Below are 17,737 nucleotides of genomic sequence, written 5' to 3' on the forward strand. Positions count from 1 at the left end.
CATTTCAAGCCTCAGAGGAAGCCCAGAGCCCTCAGGATCGGCTGGACCCATTCAGATGCTGCCAGCTGATGGAGTCCCTTGCTCACGCACAGTGTCGCTGCCTGAGTCACCTCCTCAGCCTGCAGACCAGGGTGGCAGATGGGTCTAAAATGTCCTTCTCCGTCCAGCCAGGGCACTTCCAGCACCTCCATCGCTTGCCCCGCAAAGCCGGGAGGCTGCTGGAGGCTCTCCTGGGTCCAGGGGAGCTGCTCCGCCCTGTGTCCTCCACTCCAAACCCTCACACTCACACCGTGGCAGGTTTCTAAACCTTCGAGGAGAAACGGAGACCCTACGTGTGCTGGAGGCCAAGTTTTGGAGTCCTGATGGTGCACCAAGTGTCTCTCTGAGCGCCTGCACGGGTGTTTGCTCATCTCCACATGGGATGGAGACACCTCAAGCAGGGACCATGTCTGCTGAGGAGTGAGGAAGGGCGGGAGGATTATTTTGGCAGGACTTTCTGGCAGGGAAGGGCTGCTCTTCCCATCCCACGGCGTTTGTGTTCCTTACCCTTCTCCACCCACAGGCGAGCTCTCTACATCGTCACCTACCTGCTCTTCCCCATCAACGTCCTGGTGGGTGTCCTGGCTGGGGTGTGGAGGATGGTCATCTCCGGCCTTTATAACGCCATCCACTTCTGCCAGCTGGACATCAGCCTGCTGAACCGCAACGTGGAGACCTTTGACCCAGGTAGGTTCTTCTGCAGCACCTCTGCGAGCATGGAGCTCCCAGGGGACATGGCTGGGGACACTTGGAGGTGCCAGGACCGAGGGTGGCTTCATGTTCTCGTGCTCTGTGCTCAGAAAGGGGCAGGTGGGACAACAGGAGTGAGTGGTTTCTCCTGCTGCCTGCTTGCTCCTGCTTTTCCACCGATCCCCAAGGGTGGGTGATGCCCTACTGGGGTCCCCTGGGCTTCACTGGTGGCCAGACCCCCAACTCATGGGCAGTGGCCCTTCATCAATTCTGTACTAAAGGCAGCAGGGAGATGAGCTCAGCCCTTCCTCTGCTTTTCCTGCTGGGATTTCAGGACCGGAGCACGTTCACAACCCTCCCCTTTGCTCCAGGGCAGGAGGGAGGGGGGATCTGTGAGGTCTGCCCCCCTTACATGTGTTTACTGTTGGGCTGTGTCCCTCCAGGCTACCACACGTACTGCCACTATCTGAAAATCGAGGTCAGCCAGTCCCACCCGGTGATGAAAGCTTTCTGCTTGCTGCTCCTCCAGCCAGCCGGGCCCGAGGGAACGCGGGGGCTTCGGGCCGGCGGCGTGGAAGAAGGTGAGACCTTCCCGTGGCCAACCATGGGGGGTGAAGGCCCATCGCGGGGGGGTGGCATGGGGGTGTCCTCGGTGGCTTTGCTGCTCCTCTAGATATGCTGGTGGTGCCTTGGGGTAAAGGGACCATTTTGTGGTTCTGGTGTCCTCTCCAAGTGGATGTCACCTCCTCTGTTTGGTGTGTGACCATGTCTCCATCCCAGGAGCTGCTCCCATTCCTCTGCCCATGCAAGATCCCATCTGTTTTCACCCTAGGGTGTAGAAGGCATCTGGGCAGCTGGGGCTGAAAGCATCATGTGTGTCCCGCCATCTCCTTTCAGGCGTCCAGCTGATGCAGCCCAAGAAGGCGCCGCCCAGCAGAGCCAGGTTTAAGCAGAGCCGAGCCCGCTGGTGGCTCGCCTACACCCTGCTCAACAACCCCTCGCTGACGGCCTGCCGGAAAACCGCCCTCTCCGACCCCACAGCCAACGGCACCCAGCTCAGCCCCCCCAAACCCTGACCTCCGGAGAGACCCCCACCTCTCTCTGCCTCCCACACACGCTCCTGCCCCATCCTCGTCTCCTGTTGACTCTCCTCCTGTGCCAGCAGGAGTTTTGGGCACCTATCGCCCCTCTCCAACCCCTGGTCCCTCTCTGGCAGTGCTGGGGGCTGGTTTTTAGCTCTAGGTCCATGCTGAGCCACCACCAAGGTCCAGAGGTGAAGATAAACGGATCACCTTTAAGCCTGGCCTGGACAGAGAGGGGTTGGTGAGCCAAGATAAACCCTTGGGGCAGCTCAGCAACATCTTAGGTGTCACTCCTGCAGTGAGCTCACAAGTTCTCGACAGTCGCCTTCCCAGCCCGTGGCAAGGCAGGCACGAGTCCCCAGCACCAGGGCAGCAAGGAAAGAGGGAGAGGGGGGATGTTTGCATGTGTGGAGGGATCCTTGACCAGGCTGGGCATGGGGAACCACCTGCCGAGAATATCCCCACTGCCACCCCCATCCCCAGCTTCTCCCTTTTGGCTCTGATCCTGGCTGTCTGGCACCATACCTAACCCCAGGACTTTTTTTTTGTCCCAGATTTTGTGAGAAAATCCCACAGGTCTGGGCCATGAGGTTGCAGAGCCCTTTGTTTTCTTCTCCCCGTAATTCTTGTCCCCTCAGTGGCTCTTTCTGCCACCCCCTGTTTTATTTAAAGCCAGCGACTCCCCAGGGCTGGTGACCCTCTGAGCAAGCTGAGCTTGAATCCGTAGAAAGCAGTTTTACACCTCGCTCGGATGTGCCGAGTCGGGGAAAGTTAATAAATCACATACCTCATTCCTACACTCAGGGTCTCTTGGTCGTTCCTGAATAAGCCAGACCTCGCAGGAGGGACATGAGGACTATGGTAGCCTACATATATATATATATATATATATATATATGTATATATATATTACATATTTTGGTGATGGTTGGGACTGACCTTGCTCCAGCCACACGGAGCAGAGGCTTTGCAGTACATCTGCTTGACCTGGATGCAATGGGACCAAAATTGTGTTGCCTCCTCCTCACCTTAGAGAAATTTGAATACAAAGCTGACCGGTTTGCTTTCCCATTGAAACGTCTGCTCCCTAAACTACAGGATGGGAACAGAAACAGGACGTTTTGTGGTTAAAGCACCAAAGGTAGGTGTCCAGGCTGTTACTGGATCGCCTCTTCACATGATGCGTGCCTTGAAAATCCTGCCTTTGCTGTGGTTTGGGGCTGAGTGAGGCTGAGCTCTGTGCTTTGGGGTTTGTCTAGAGTGTCCTGGCATCTTCCTGCAACACTGAAGCTCCCTGGGTGGGAGCCTGACCCCCTCCCTGCCCACCCCAGCAAAAGAGGGGGCGTCTCTGCCTTCATCTGCTGCCCAAACCACCACCCGCTGCGCTTGGATGCTCCAGGCCTTGTCGCATCCGCTGCCCTGACCAGTTCTAATCGTCTTGGATTAGCATCTGGCACTTAGTACAATGTCACCAGGCTGGGTGACAGCAGCGGTGGTTTTTCTTTTTACGACAGCAGGAGCCCAAGGTGCAATTCCAGCTGTTTTTTCCCGTGTTTGCGTGTCTGAGCGCAGAACAGACGCAGTGCTGTGTGTCCTGTGTGTGCCGGGTGAAGGGTTGTCATGCCAAGGCTGAGCTTTCCCTCGCAGCCCATCCCATCTCCAGCCTCCCAGGCACTGGGGCTTTGAAGGCAGCCTCATAATCCCTAAAATCTTGCGCAGCTCCAGGCCACGGGTGGAGCTGGATTTCAGCATCTGTTTACACAGAGGCTTCCTGGAGATGTCTTGGCTGGGGCTGAGATGAGATGACAGCCCTAGGAGGAAGACAGGGGGTGGCTTCATCCATTTGTTTGTTTTCTTTTTATTTGACATAAGCAGGGTGCCCTGGGGGTGAACTGAGCTGTTGTTCTTCATGGTGGCTTCTCGTGTTCTCTCTAAACCCTCAACCATGGGATAGCTCTACCATGCGCATCCCCAGTCCCCTCCACCCAACCTTGCAGTGATGGTTCAAGGACCTGATCCAGCTGAAAACAGCCCTTAACAAAACCAAAAAAGCCCACATAGGGAATGGGAATTGAGGTCTGGGTCTTGCTGTGAGGGACAGAGAGGAGCTGATGGGGGTTGTGGCATCCTGGGCTTGGTGGCCACGGTGAGTGGGGATGGTGATGCCAAGCGTGGGATCACCTGCAGCATCCAGTCCAGGAGCTGTGCAACTGTCCTGCTTGTTATGGCTGAGCGTTGCTTAATATCGCTTGTAATTTGCCATACAAGCCATGAGTAAACTGGGCAAATGCAGAGGAATTCACCTTTCTGGAGACAAAACAGCCAGGCAGCAGCAAAGCTGGGGGAGCAGTGGCTCTGCAAGGCAGGCAGAGACTGTCAGGCATGGTTTATGCTACTGGGACACTAACTCTTACTTTTTTAATTCTTATCCTAGACTCCAAACCTTGTTCCCAGCCGAAGTTGCAGGAATAAGCTCCTGTACCCTGCTATTCCCAGGCAGGCAGGGAGGGGAGGATGTTAAAAGTTGTCTCCTATGAAACGAAAACCAAAACTCTCGTTAGGGCCGTGATGTTTTTCATCCTTTCTGCCTGTAATGGGAAAACTATGTGCCTGCTTGTCAGCATCAAAGGCTGATCATGCAAGGAGCTGCTCGCTGTTTTGGGGCTGTTTTGGGGTTGTTTATGGGCCACATCCTCCCTCCGTGGTCACCATGGGGAGGATGCTACAGCATGGGGAGGGCTTTGGGGTGAAAGGGGGTTGGCAATGAGCTGTGGTACCCCAGTTGATGCTGAGTCTTGGGGGTTTGGGGATGCACAGAGGCAGCACGCACCAGTTTGTTTAAAAAAAGAAAAAAATAATGGTTATTTATTGCTCTTGGGACTTTGCTGTCCATACAGCTTTGGTTATAAGGCAAGGGGTCCCCCAGCACCCCAGGGCAGCTGGGTATGGTGTACATGTCCCGCGTGGGAAGGCTAAAGCACTTAAGGAGTGTATTTATGGCTTACAGGTCAGCTCAGCTTCTCTCCGTCATCTGGGTTTTCCCAATCTTTCTTCCTCCGGCTCCATCATCCAGCCCCCACTTGGTTTCCCATCTGAGAGGAGTGCTGGGAAATTATATGGGTCTCTTTGAGCTCAATCCCTCAATCTGGGGTCAGAGCAGCGCAGCTCGGTGGGGCCAGCCCAGTCGAGCTGCTTGGACCGCAGGCTTTGGGGTGGAGGAAAATTCAGCTGCATCACATCTGAGAGAGGTTCTGAGGGTGGCAGGGCCGGATCCTGTGACATCCAGGGAACCTTGGGTGCGTCCAGCAGGGATTAAGCCTGTGGGAAAGCTTTTCCTACTCTACCAAACGGCCTGATTCAAGCCCATGGCTCCATCCAACGTGTCCTACCATCCCCATCCTGCTACAAAGCACCATCAGATCTCTGTCCTCCCAAAGCCACATGCCCTGGGACCCCAGGACCCCATGGCCAGGCCATTTCCCTGCTTGCAGACTGGTCTTTCTGCTCCTGGTGCTTCATGTGAGGTTGGTGGTAGGAAGGATGTGCCTGGCCCAGGACCAGCCAAGGACCCAGGTACTGGTCATGATGGGGATGTCATCTCTGGTGTCACGGGTCTCTCTTTGCAAGACATCGCCTCCCTGGTCACGGCTGTCTGCTGCGGGTGGTGGAGAGCTTGTGGTGGGCTCTGGAGATGGCTGATGGTCACCCTATTGAGAGTGGACATGAATCCTTTGGTCTCAGGAGGGAGATAAGTCAGGAGATGGCAGATTTAGAGGCCTGGAAAGCAGGTGTGGATCTGTTCTGTGTCACCTGAGCTTATTGGAAGCTCTCTCCTAATGGAGCCCAGCCCCGACCCCCGTCTAAGGAGGGGTTGAACTACCAGCCCTGGGCCTGAGTCTTGGCCCCCTTTGACTCCTGCCCGCCCGCAGTTCTCAGAAGCTCAGCAAAGGCATGGCACTACATGAAGATAAATGCTACAGAAAGAGGGGGAACCCCCGAGGCACCGTTTCCTTCTCCCTGCTTTAATGGCAGAGTGCAATGCCCAAAGCCAGCAGGAGGGTCCCCAGGGGGACCTGGGGCACCGTTCCTCCAGCCCTGCTCTTCGACTCCCTCGGCATGTGGTAAACGATCACCAGCTTTTCTCCAGCGCCGGAGGGATCCATTTCATCCCCCTTGTAGCAGCTCCGACCCCCGAGGTGGCTGGCTAGGGGGTCATCTCGCAGCAGGTCTTCAGCTGGATTCTCTGACCCAGCCAAAGCCACATTGACCGAGACATCCCGCGCGCCCACATCATTGACAGCAAGGCAGGTGTAGATGCCCTCATCCTCCTTGCTGAAGTTGGGGATGGCCATGGTGCCATTCTTGAAGACCCAGAAGCGCTCTTGGCTCTGCTTGACGTTTCCGTCCCGCGCCACGTTGGGCCCATTGATCTCAATGCGGCGGCTGGAGGTCTGGATCTTCCACCTGATCTCCGGCGGGGGGCTGCCTGCCACGCTGCAGTGCAGCGTCAACGTGAGGCCATCATACGTGACGGTGTTGTCCAGGTTGGAGAGGTAGGTGAGCTGCACGGAGGGAGCAACGCAGTGGTGGTCGGGGATGTCGGTCACCGCCCTGCCTTTCAGCCGCCCAGGAGCCACGCACAGGGTGGACCCCCCCTTGGTGATGGAGACAGAGGTGTTCTCGGTCCACTTCTTCAACCAGAAGACCTTGCAGGAGCAGTTGAAGGGGTTGTTGAAGATCTGTAGCTGAGACAGGGAGGGAAGATTGTCAAAGGTGCCCTCGGCCAGGGTGGTCAACTCGTTGTCGTTGAGCCAGAGGGAGCGCAGGTCCTTCAAGGAGCGGAAAGCATCCCGGGGCAGCCCGGCCAAGCGGTTGTTGTTCATCTTCAGGATCTGCAGCCCGCTGAGGTTCCGGAGGTCCTGCCAGGGGAAATCTGCAATCTTGTTGTGGCTCAGGTCAAGATTCTTCAGGTGCACCAACAAGGCGAAAGCCCCCGGCTCCACCACCCCAATCTGGTTGTAGCCCAACCACAGCGACTGCACCTCAGGAACCTCTGCAAAGGAACCCTGTCCCAACCAGCCGATCCTGTTGGCAGACAAGGTGAGGATGGTCACGTTGGAGGACAACCCCTCAGGTACCTCCTGCAGATCCTTGTAGGCGCACTCGGCCAAGAGCCGCCCGTTTTTCTTGGTGGAGCAGGAGCAGGTGCTGGGACAGGCCAGGCAGGGTCCCAGGAGCACGGCCAGCACCAGGCAGTAGAGCAGGGGCCTCATCCTTCCTCCTGCCAACAGAGACAGGGGGAATGAACGGGACAGGTCAAGCAAAGGTGGAGATCTGGTGAGATCAAAGAAGACGAAGAGCGACGTGTCCATGTGGTTATCTCCAGCACTTCAGCTGGAAAAGGCTATTTGAAATATTCCCTAATCTGAAGAGTGCAATTCCTCACCAAGAGCAAAGCCTTTGACTGCCTATATGAGTGGGGAACTTTCCCCTGAACCCTTTCCTTTCCCCACTACAAAATGCCTCTTTCTGATTTTTGATGAAATACCAAGCCCCGGGTTGCTGTTCCCCAGGTTTGGGGATGAAAAGTGTAAGCTGGAGATTCAGAGTTCACCCTGCTGAGGCTGGAATGAGGAGAAACAGAGCAGCCCAGCTCTTTCACAACCAGCCTTCCCTTAAACCATCCAGTTGCTGAGGTTTTCAGCACGCTTTCAGACCTCAAACCAACCCCCAACTCCATATTTTTTCCATGTCATGGAAAAAAACAGCTTCTCAAGTGCTTTTTTTTTTTTTTCTCTCAGCAAGAGAGTGTGGGGTCCCTGGCTGCTGGAAATCTTTAGAGTGAAATATTTCGAAGCTAACTCCTTATTTGCCTCCTTGCCTTGCCAAGGGGACTGTGCACGCTCGGTTCCCAGCGTCTGGAAGCCGTGTCCCACCCGGGAAGAGGTTAACGGCAGCTCTGCAAGGAGCTGGCAGCGAGACCCCTTTGTCTGTGCCTTGTAGGCAAATTTTGCTGCTCCTTCCAGTCCCTAACCCTGTCATTTAGAGCTGGAGGGGGGAGACGTTTTATTGGCAAGGGAGAAGCTGAATAGGCCCTACATGACAACTTTGGGGTGGGGGGCAGAGGGAGCCACAAAGGGCCGCGTCCTGCAGGGATAGACACCCTGGGGCTGGGTTGAAGGGATGGGGAAGGAGCCCCGGGGGCTCTGAGGGTGATGGAGGGGTGAGAGCCCAGCGCTGGGGGGGTGGGATACCCCTTGGCTGATGCATTTAAAGCCGCTTGCTGGTGGGTTTTTTGGGGTGCCTCCCATCCACCTCAGCAAGGCAAAGCGTAGATGCTGGCTTGCAGGGGTAGATCCCCATCACCCCAAACAACGGGATGCGGGGGGAGCAGGGCTGGGGGCTCACCCCCAGGGCAGCACCGGGACGATGAGGGGATCCCGCGCCTCTTGAGCTCCCCGAGCACCCTTCCACCCCGGCTCCATCCCAATCTCCCCCTCCACCCCCAGCATCCCACCCCCGGGGAGGGGGCAGTTACCTCTCCCCGCCGCCTCTCTCGCTGCCCCCCGGCCGGGGCGGGCCGAGGCAGCCCGGGGGCGGTGGAAGCAGGGCCGGCACGTCGCATACCAGAGCCGTGAATAACCATCCAGCCCTCGCTCCCTCCTTCCCTCCCCGGCCCGGCCAGCCCGCTCACCCCCGGCCCCGCTACCCCCGGTTCCCGGTCCCTTCCCGCCCCTTCACCGGCAGCTGCAGGGGGACGGAGCCCGCTCGCCCTCGCTCCTCTGGAGCAAACGGGACCGCCGGTTCCCTCGGCCCTCGTCGGGCTTCTCCTCCCCTCCCCGTCCCCCGGGCCCTTTTGTTTTCCATGGCACCGACCCACTCCTGCTGGCGGAAAACGGCTGCGGGGGCCCGTCCTCCTCCCGTCCGCCCCCCCGGAGCTGCTGCGGCGCCCGGTCCCCTCCCGTCCCCCGAACTGGGGGAGCATCCCAACCTCTGCCCCTCGAACTGGAGGAACACCCCAACCTCTGCCCCCCGAACTGGAGGAGCACCCCAACCTCTGCCCCCCGAACTGGAGGAGCACCCCAACCTCTGCCCCTCGAACTGGGGGAGCATCCCAACCTCTGCCGCCCAGCCCTGCATCTCAGGGTCAGTCCTGTCCCATCCCTTGCTAGGGGAGACCTGGGGGGCAGGGTGGAGGTGAGCAGCTTTTGGAGGACATGGGGAGGCTGCTGGCTGGTGAGTTGTCTCTGAGGGGCGGGGGGAACGATTTTGGGACCTTGGGGGCAGCAGGACACCCCGCTGTTGGGCTGTGTGGGGCTGGAGCACAGTGGGAAGGAGGGTGGGTGGGTACCCGGGTGGGTGGGTACCCAGGAGTTGGTGAGAGTGACAGGAGGAAGGAAGATGAGCCATCAAGGTACAGGGAGGTCACCTGGAGCGATCTTCCCCGCAATAAAAAGCTGATTAAAGCTTTTGCAAATAGATTACAGGGTGTTCATCCTGCACCCACCATCCTCCAGCCTGGCAGGACCACTCAAGAAGACTTGGGATGATGAGCCGTCCTTGCTCCCTGCCCTCCCGTGTGTACCCACCAGCCAAACAGGAGCATCTCTGGTCGGAAAACTGGGGTTGAAGCAACACAGTGTAAATCACCTGCAGTGTGGGGGCACTGAGGCATCTCCAGAGGTGTGAGGACTTCTACCCCCGAGCTCACCAGACCCTCTCTAGAAAAGACCCTGAGTAAGATGAAACTGGAGCAGGGGGGGAGCTGGAGCCCCCAGGAGAGCTTCAGCTCCATGTATCTCAGCCACAGCTCCCTGTTCTCATTGTGCTGACGCAGCCGTCACTGAGGCCAGGCTGTGAACAGGCTTGGGGTTAAAAATAGTGCCGTGCAAGGGAGAAGGGGATTATGTTGAATTTAGAGCAGTTCATCGGGCAGGCTTGCGGCATGGAGGCTGGAGGACATGCTGGTGTGCCAGGTGAGCCAGGAATTTTTTCCATAGGGGTCAGGGACCTGCTTTGCAAGGCTTTTGGGGGGTCAACAATACCCCTCTTGGGTGTGATACTCTTGGTGGCAGGGCCAGCATGGGGGTTGCTTCCTGACCCCTCCTGTGGGTTGGTATTGCTGGTGCCCATCACTTCAGAACAGGACAGGCTGATGTCTGGCTACAGGTGGATTGCCCATCACCCCCCCGTGCTGTGAAGCTCATCTTGAACAGTGTCAAATCTTGTCTGGGAGGGTTCAGGGGTTCAGAACCAGTGGAGGATGCAGAGCATAACACACAATTTGGAGATGGAGAAAGATGAAAGCTTCTTTATTCTGGGGCTGCCCTGGGCAGAGGGTGTCAGACACCTTCCCACAGTTTAGGTGACACCATAAGTGTGTGACAGCCTGGGCTGCGTGGGTGTCACTGTCACACGTGGACGCATCCCGCTCAGCCGCCCGGCTGGTGACAGGCTCTGCAGAAGGGTTAATGCCTGAGGAGGGACTGAGCCACCCTGCTGGGACAGTTTAACCCTTTCTAGGAGAAACCCTTTCCAGCCCCCCTGGATGTGGAGGGGGTGGGAGGATACAGAACTCCATCCCTGTGAGCCCTTCTTGTGCCTTTGGGTACCTGGTGCTAATTAATGCCCTCCTGAAAAGGAGCAAATCTCGGAGTAATCCAGCATCATCACGGCGAGATTCCCTGTAGATACGTTAGGCGGGGAAATCTATTACTCCCTAATTAAATGGAGGCAGAAATGATTGTTCTTTTTCTATTCCTTATATGTTTCTAAGCGTGAAACTCAATTATAAATGTATCCGCAGAAGGGGATTTGTATACAACGGGGAGTCTCTTCTTGGCACGGGGTTTTAAAAGCTGGAGCAAACACCTGGGCTGCTGTGGAGCAGCCTCACATTCTCAGGGTTTGGGGGATTTGGGTGGGTACCCCCCCTGCCCACCGCCTCTTTTTCTTGCCGACCTGCTTTGTCTGTCTCCCCCGCGCTCCTTGCACAGGAGAAAGATGCAGAGGCTGGACTTAAAATAGAAAACTGTTCTCCGGAGTGTGGAGAAATGAGTGTTTGCTTAGGGAGGGCTCTGTCGGGATGTGGAGGCTGCGTTTGGGGGGGTGAGGGGCGTCAGTGGGGCCACCCGTGGGTGCTGGCGAGTGGGTGACCGTCCCCACGCGGCGACTGGACGCTGCCTCTTGAGCAGGGACACTAGGAAGGCATGTGGCTTGGTAGCTCCAGATAAGAAAAGCAATCAAAGGCAGCCTTAAATCTTTGCCATGTAATTGTGGGTTTAAATCATCAGTGGGATGGGAGAGGATGTAAATCCTCTGGGCACCTACTTAGCACCCCCGGGCTCAGGACTGAAAGCACATGGGGACCAGGGTGACCCTAACCAGACAGTCCCATCCTGCCCCCAGCATCCCCCGCACGGCTCTGCAGGGCAGCATGGTGCTGGGAATATAGTCACGTATGTACATATATACAGGGTGTGAACAGGAGCCAAGTGTGGGGTGTATGTGTGTGCGGAAAATGAACATGCGTATACATGGGTAGTGTGAGGATTTAGTGTGGGTTTGTACATATATTGATCATACGTATTGTGGGTGCCTAAATTTATAGAGCTTATACAAATTATATGTATATATTGTATGTGTTCTTGCTGCATATGTGTGTTTATAGGGTGTGAGTATTGGTACGTGTGTATTGCTGGGGGAAAATATTCTTTGTATTTTACTATATAGTGGATTTATAGAGAGTGTGTCTACAGAGTACATAATATATTTGGTTTATTATATTTTTATACATATGCTGTATTTACCTATATTGATATTGTGTGTATAGGCTGAGTGCATACAAAATATGTGTGCATAGTGTGTTCACATAACAATTTTTTGTGCATATACATGGTGTGTATGTATATATACAAAATGAGTGTATACAGCACAGATGTGTATATATAGTGTGTCTGTATCTATACACACAGTACGTGTGTGAATTACATATAATATACATTAACACAGAAATATAACATATATACTGGCTGTGTGCACAGTGTATGGGTAGAACTATATATATATATGTATTTATAGTATGTGCGTGCTTTGCCTGTAACTGCAGTGATGTGTTTCCATGCCGTCTACCACCTTCTCGGGGGCCCCTCGGTGGTACCAGGGGCTGTACTGGGGGCTGTATGGGGCAGAGCCCGGTGCAGGGCATGGGGGGAACGGGCACAACCTCCCCCTCTCCCCCATCAAGCACAGACCCGGCTCCACTTTCAATCCCTTTTATTGACTCTTTTCACAAACAGAAGCTCGCAGAAAGGCGCCCGCGGCTCTCACCGGCCCCGGGGCTCCCAGAGACCGGAATGAGGGGTGGGGGGCGACCCTTCGCCTCCCGGGATCGGGCCCCCCCCAGCCGCCTGTATCACGGGCGCATCTACGGCACAGACACTTTGCTACAAGGCTACTCTATCCAACACACATCGAGGGGCCCCGCCGGGCCGGGGGGGGACGGGATGGGACCGGGAAGGGGGAAGCTGCCCAGCCCTGCCGGGCGCTGAACGGTGCGGCGGGGAGAGCACCGGGGAGCGCACCGGGAGGCCATGGAACCCACCGAGGAACGGAGAGCACCGCAGGGACGGGGGAACCCCGGGACCCACCGGGAAGGGGCGCGGGAGGATAACGCCGAGGAGCGGTGGGGCCGGCACCGGGCTGCCGCGGGGTTCGCACCGCAGCCCGGCGGAGTCGGACCGGAGCTCGGCGGGGTGGGACCGGGGAGCGGCAGGACTGCACCGGGGAGCGGAAGGGACTCACCGGGAACCGAGGGAGCGGCGGGATCGGACCCGCCGCGGACTGAACCGTTTCCAGGAAAAAAAAAAAAAAAGGTTTTAGGATATCGTTGTTTTGTTTTGTTTTGTTTTTTTTTTTTCATTTTACCCATTTTTCCTCATTCTTTTCGTTTTTCTCCTTTAAGGGAAAAGAAAATACGGAGAGAGCGGAGGGCAGAGGCGAGCGGGGGACCGGGAATCGTTGCGATGTCGCCGCCGAGCCCGGAGCACGGCCGGCCGGTAACAAAACGGCAACGAAATCCGGGGAGAAACATCCCGCCCGCATCGAGCATCCCCGGGGTCAAGTCCCTTCCCTCGGGACCTGCCACCTGAGGGAGGAGGAAGAGGAGGAGGAGGAAGGTCAGGTGGGCATCGCTGAGGATGCTTCGGTTGAAAAGCAGCGGCGGTGCCCTGGGAGGCAGAGGGAGGGCTGGGGGGAGGTGGGGAGCAGGGAGGGGGTGCAGAGGGGATGCAGGAGGGCTCAGCGAGGGCGCTGCCGGTAGTTGCCGTTGATCTCCTGGGAGATGGTGACGGCCTCCGCACCCAGCGGCAGCTTGTCGCTGTACTCGGAGCGGACCTCGAACTCCTCACCGTTGGCTTTGGATTGCGACTCCACCATGGAGCTGGCTGCCACGCTCTCCTCTCGCTCCAGCTCCAAAGCCTCTTCAGCATCTCTCCTTCTCCGCCGCCTGCTGCCTTCATCCTCGTCCTCCTCCTCCTCGTCTTCTTCCTCTACATCTGCTTCCCCCACCTCGCTGGGATTGTAGTTCTTCTCAGACTCCAGGTAGGAGGCACGGGGATCAAAGTCGGCAGCCATGTGCTTCTCCATCTGGTCCGGGTTCTGGGCCTTCATAATGAGCTTGTAGGTCTTCCCTTGGTACTTGGAGAGGAGGTGGCACCATGTGGCCCCCATAAGGGGTAAGGTGGCCAGCACCAGCAAGAAGATGCTCACAACCACGATGATGATAAGCGAAGGGATCTCTTTTTTGGTGGTGAACACCACTTGAACCTGGCAGTCCTCCCCCAGGTAGGTGAGACACACGGAGTAGTTGGTGCCAGGGTTCAAGCCCTGGAACCAGTATGAGTTCACTCCTTCCTCGATCTTGGACCACTGGACCAAGGCGTGGCCCTGGCTGCTCTCCTGGCACAGGTAGAGCATCCTGAGATGGACTTTCTCAGGCTGCATATAGGTGGGCGTGAGCTGCACCCGGGCATCACGCTCTGACACATCTAAGGCGATCACCCCCAGGTCAAAGGTGTGCTGCTTGAAGTCACCGCTCTGGTTGAAGGCATGGTTGGAAATGTATTTGCTGGTTTGCGTGGAGCCACATTTCTTCTCAAAGGGTGGAAGCTGGAAAGGGACTTGCTCATCTCCTGTGGACTCCGTCCCAGCCGCCAAGGATGGTTGGCTCTGCCGGGTGGGACCGAGGGCTTTGTTCCTCTCGTCTGGCATGAGCACACTGTTCTTTGCTCCCTTGGCCCCAGGCTTCTTGTCACCTGGTTGTGCTTTTCCCCCCAGAGGGTCTCTCCCGGGCTGCAGCGGGTATTTCTGGGTACCTGCCACAGCCACGTTGACCGAGGTCTGGTTGCTCCCCATTTCATTGGCGGCCAGGCAGGTGTAGGTGCCTTCTTCCCGCTTGCTCAGGTGAGGAATCACCAACGTGCCATTCTTGAAGACCAGGAAGCGCTCAGGGTCCTGTTTGGGGAGGTCCTTCCCAGCGCTCTCCTTCGGGCTCCCACTCAGCTCCAGGGTTTGGCTGGAGGTGCGGATCTTCCAGCTCACTTCAGGCAGCGGGGTGCCTGTCACTGCACAGTGCAGCGTCAGGGTGAAGCCATCAAAGAGTTCCGTGGTGTCCAGGTTGGGATAATACGTGAGCTGCACAGTGGGTGAGGCGCACTGCACGTCTGGGATCTTCCCCACCGGCACTCCTCGGAGCTGCTCTGGGACGGCACAAGTGATGGAGTCCTTCTCAGGGATGGAGATGAGCGTGCTGTCCATCCACTTCTTCAGCCACTGGAGCTTGCAGGAGCAGTTGAAGGGGTTGTTGTAGATCTGCAGGTGGGAGAGGGACGTGAGTGAGTCAAAGATACCCTCTGCAAGGGCGGTGAACTTGTTGTTGTTGATGCGTAGAGACCGGAGGTCCTTCAGGGTGTGGAAAGCCCCCTGAGGCACCAGGGCCATGTGGTTATTGTTCATCTTGAGCAGCTGGAGAGCGCTGAGGTTGTAGAGGTCCTGCCAGGGAAAATCCACAATCTGGTTGTGGCTGATGTCGAGGTTTTTCAGCTGCACCAGGACAGCGAAGGTACCAGGCTCGATGGAACGGATCTCATTGTGCGCCAACCAGAGGGAGGTGACTTGGGTCACTTCCACGAAGGAACGCCGCTGCAGCGAGGTGATCTTGTTGGCCGAAAGGCTGAGGGTGGTCACATTGGAGGGCAAGCCTGTGGGCACCACTTGAAGGTCCTTGTAGGCGCAGTCGGCGAACTGGTGGGCGTACTTGTCCACGCAAGCGCAGGGCTCGGGGCACGCCCGGGCCATGCCGAGCAGGGCCACCAGCCCCAGGGACAGCAGCGGGGCCATCTCCCCCTGCCAAGGGACACAGGGGGCTCTCAGGACTCCCGCCCCCTCTCCCCGCCCCGATCCCCTCCCGGTGACAGGCAGCAGCGGGGCTGCGCCCCATTGTCTGTGCCTGTCCCCCCCTCCCCAGCTGCCGCCCCCTCGCCCCTTCTCATCCCCTCTTCCCCTTTCCCCTCCTCTCCCTCGTTTTCCTCCCTTTCCCTTCCATTTCTTCACGACCTTTTCACTATTTTTTCTTGCCTTGTTTGCACTTTTCCTTCACCTCCCCCACCAAAAAAAAAACCAACAAAACCTAAGTGTCGTTTTCTTCCTCCCTGCTTTAATTTATTATTTTTCTATTATTTCTTTCTATTTTCTTTTTTCTTTTTTTTTTTTCCTTTCAGCCTTTTCTCTCTTCCTCTCCCCACTTTTCTCGCTCCCTTCTCCATCTCTCCCTAGTTTTCTCCTTCCCCTATTTTCCCCTCTCCCTTGACCCCCCACTTCGCCCCTGTTCCCCCCCGCCCCAGTCTCCCGGGGGTGACCCCGCACCTTACCCGCTCCTAAGTGCCGTTAAGCAACACGCAGCCCTTCTCCTCGCCGCTACCGATCCTCCGCATCCTCCTCCCTGTCCCTGTGGCACGGAGGAGCCCGGACACGACGGTGAGGGGCGGCGGGGGACCCCACCCGTACCCCCGCACCTCTCCGGACTGAGCTGCGAGCCGGAGCGGGGCCGTACGGGCACTGGGGCTGCCGAAGCGAGAGCGAAGGGAGGAATTAGCATTTCTGCCAGCCTCCCCCCCACTCCGCCCGGCTGCCCCCTCCCTCCTCGCCACCCCTTTCCCATCCCACCACCCACCCACCGCCGCCGCTCGGCAGCCTCCGGCGGGGACGGAGCTGGCGGCTTCCCGGAGAAAAAATAAAATGAAATAAAAAATACATATAAATAAACATAATAAACGCCCTCCCCGCAGAGCACCGACTACAACTCACACGCACTTGGCAGCAGCCATAATCCAGCCGCCCCCCGCTTTCCCTCCGGGTCGCCTCTCCCGGTTCCCCCCCAGCAAGGGACAGGGATGCCGTCGGGACACGGCGACCCCCGTCCTGCCGGGACATGGCGGCGCCACAGCCCTTCGGGAAGCGCTTGGGGACGGGGCACCGGGGCTTGGTGCTGCCGCCCCCCCGCTCGCTCGATGCGGTATTTCTGCGGGGCGATGCGCGGCGTGCGCCGCCGCCCCAGCCCGTCCCGTCGCGGGTGGTTCCCTTCGGATGCAAAGAGCTTTTCAGCATTTGAGCGGAGGGGGAAGGAGATGTGAGGGGGGATTGCGGGGGTGTTGCCAGGGGCTCCCTGGACGGGACCGCTCTCCCGCATCTTCCTCCTGAAGGTTCCAAGCCTTCGGAAAGGCGCGGTAACGGGGAGCCCCTTCCACTGCTTCGCTTCGACGTGGGGGTCTGGTCTCTCCCACACACACCTCAGTACTGCCCCTCGCCTCTCCCCAGCCATGAAAAAACCGAGAAAATAATTGATTTTGTGAGTGGGATCGATTCCCACCTCCTGACATCTCCCCCTCCGATCCCGCATCCCTCCATCTCCGCCCAGAGCCCTGCCGGGTGGGGCCGGGGTGGCATCTGCATGGGCTCCAGTGGGTCAGCCCGGTCCACCCCGTGTCCCCGACCCAGCTCTGTTCCGAAAGACGGTGGCCCTGCCTAAAACTAAGCCCGGCCTTGCTTATCTTGGGGAGGCTGAGGGGATAGGGAGCCTCGGGGGTTTTGAAGGGGTCTGGCTACCTCCCTGCTTGCCCGCAGGCAGAGTGAACGCCTGGTCACCTCTCCCTCGGGGCGAGGGAAGCCTGGCTCTGCATCCCCGCCCCGAGGACACAGGGATGGGCGTGTTCTGCCAAGTCGTGCCTCAGTTTCCCTTCAGCCCTGCGGTACAAGAGCTGGTGGTTGGCTGACACCCATGGGGTGGGCGAGGTGCTTGGGTGATGTGCGACCACCAAAAACACCTTGTTTCCATGTAACACTGTTCAATTCTTGCACTGTGGCCATGTCACCATGCTTCCCATCACGGTTTTGGCCCAACCCAACTGATGTAATCCAGACAAGCCCTGGGCATGGCCCAGGGGACTGTCCCAAGCAGCTGGACAAGGCCACCTGGTTTTGGGGGGCTACAGGGATCTGCAGAGGGGCCAAGAAGGAAGGATGTTTCACTTCAAATCCAGTGCAGACATCTGTGGGGCAGCGCTTCCATGTCTCCCTTCCTGCTGGAACGGAGTTTGAGCTCCTGTGTTGCTCTCGGCATTGTCAGGGCTGGACCATGACTCAGTCCCACCCCATCCCCGCACCTGGCTGGTTGCCCAAGCATGCCCTCACCCTCACCATGACACTCCCCCAAGGACCAGCAATTTGCAGCTCAGGGAATTACGGGACCAGGCACTTGAAGTTGTGGCTTCTAGGCACTATTTTTCCCCCCATTTTGCTCACTCTCTGAGGCTGTCAGCCTCTTCCAAGCTCCACGGCAGGACTCTCATGACCAACAGGGCAGCACCTTG

At 57.5% G+C, this 17,737-nt stretch overlaps 3 protein-coding genes across 5 annotated transcripts in view; 1 reads left to right on the forward strand and 2 right to left on the reverse strand.

Moving 5' to 3' along the window:
* Positions 1 to 1,805, forward strand: part of STRA6 (signaling receptor and transporter of retinol STRA6) — a gene marked incomplete at both ends in the record, with an annotated part of 4,691 nt that extends 2,886 nt beyond the window's left edge. Inside the window, 3 exons of the mRNA XM_082061103.1 lie at positions 563 to 726; positions 1,173 to 1,310; positions 1,627 to 1,805. Of these exons, the coding sequence (XP_081917229.1) occupies positions 563 to 726; positions 1,173 to 1,310; positions 1,627 to 1,805 (481 nt within the window). The remainder of the gene's footprint in view (positions 1 to 562; positions 727 to 1,172; positions 1,311 to 1,626) is intronic.
* Positions 1,806 to 4,644: 2,839 nt separating this feature from the next.
* Positions 4,645 to 8,705, reverse strand: LOC309443707 (immunoglobulin superfamily containing leucine-rich repeat protein-like). 3 transcript variants are annotated; one of them, XM_082060896.1, is made up of 2 exons: positions 8,688 to 8,705; positions 4,645 to 7,092 (listed from the first exon to the last, which is right to left on the reverse strand). In XM_082060896.1, exon 2 carries the CDS (start codon positions 7,082 to 7,084, stop codon positions 5,834 to 5,836), a length of 1,251 nt encoding a protein of 416 aa, XP_081917022.1. In that variant the 5' UTR covers positions 7,085 to 7,092; positions 8,688 to 8,705; the 3' UTR covers positions 4,645 to 5,833. The 3 variants fall into 3 exon arrangements, with proteins under 3 accessions (XP_081917022.1, XP_081917020.1, XP_081917021.1); XM_082060894.1 differs by lacking the exon at positions 8,688 to 8,705 and adding an exon at positions 8,553 to 8,654; XM_082060895.1 differs by lacking the exon at positions 8,688 to 8,705 and adding an exon at positions 8,350 to 8,474.
* Positions 8,706 to 13,109: 4,404 nt separating this feature from the next.
* On the reverse strand, positions 13,110 to 15,209 carry ISLR2 (immunoglobulin superfamily containing leucine rich repeat 2; the record flags this gene model as incomplete). Its single annotated transcript, XM_082060893.1, has 1 exon — positions 13,110 to 15,209. The coding sequence occupies one exon, from the start codon at positions 15,207 to 15,209 to the stop codon at positions 13,110 to 13,112; it is 2,100 nt and encodes a 699-aa protein (XP_081917019.1).
* Positions 15,210 to 17,737: the final 2,528 nt, after the last annotated feature.

The sequence above is a fragment of the Streptopelia decaocto genome, assembly GCF_964273445.1.
Source record: "Streptopelia decaocto genome assembly, chromosome: 9".
In the NCBI taxonomy this organism is placed as follows: domain Eukaryota; kingdom Metazoa; phylum Chordata; class Aves; order Columbiformes; family Columbidae; genus Streptopelia; species Streptopelia decaocto.

Excerpts from the sequence above, each read along its gene's own strand:
- LOC309443707 (XM_082060896.1), bottom strand. The coding sequence starts at position 7,084 with ATGAGGCCCCTGCTCTACTGCCTGGTGCTGGCCGTGCTCCTGGGACCC.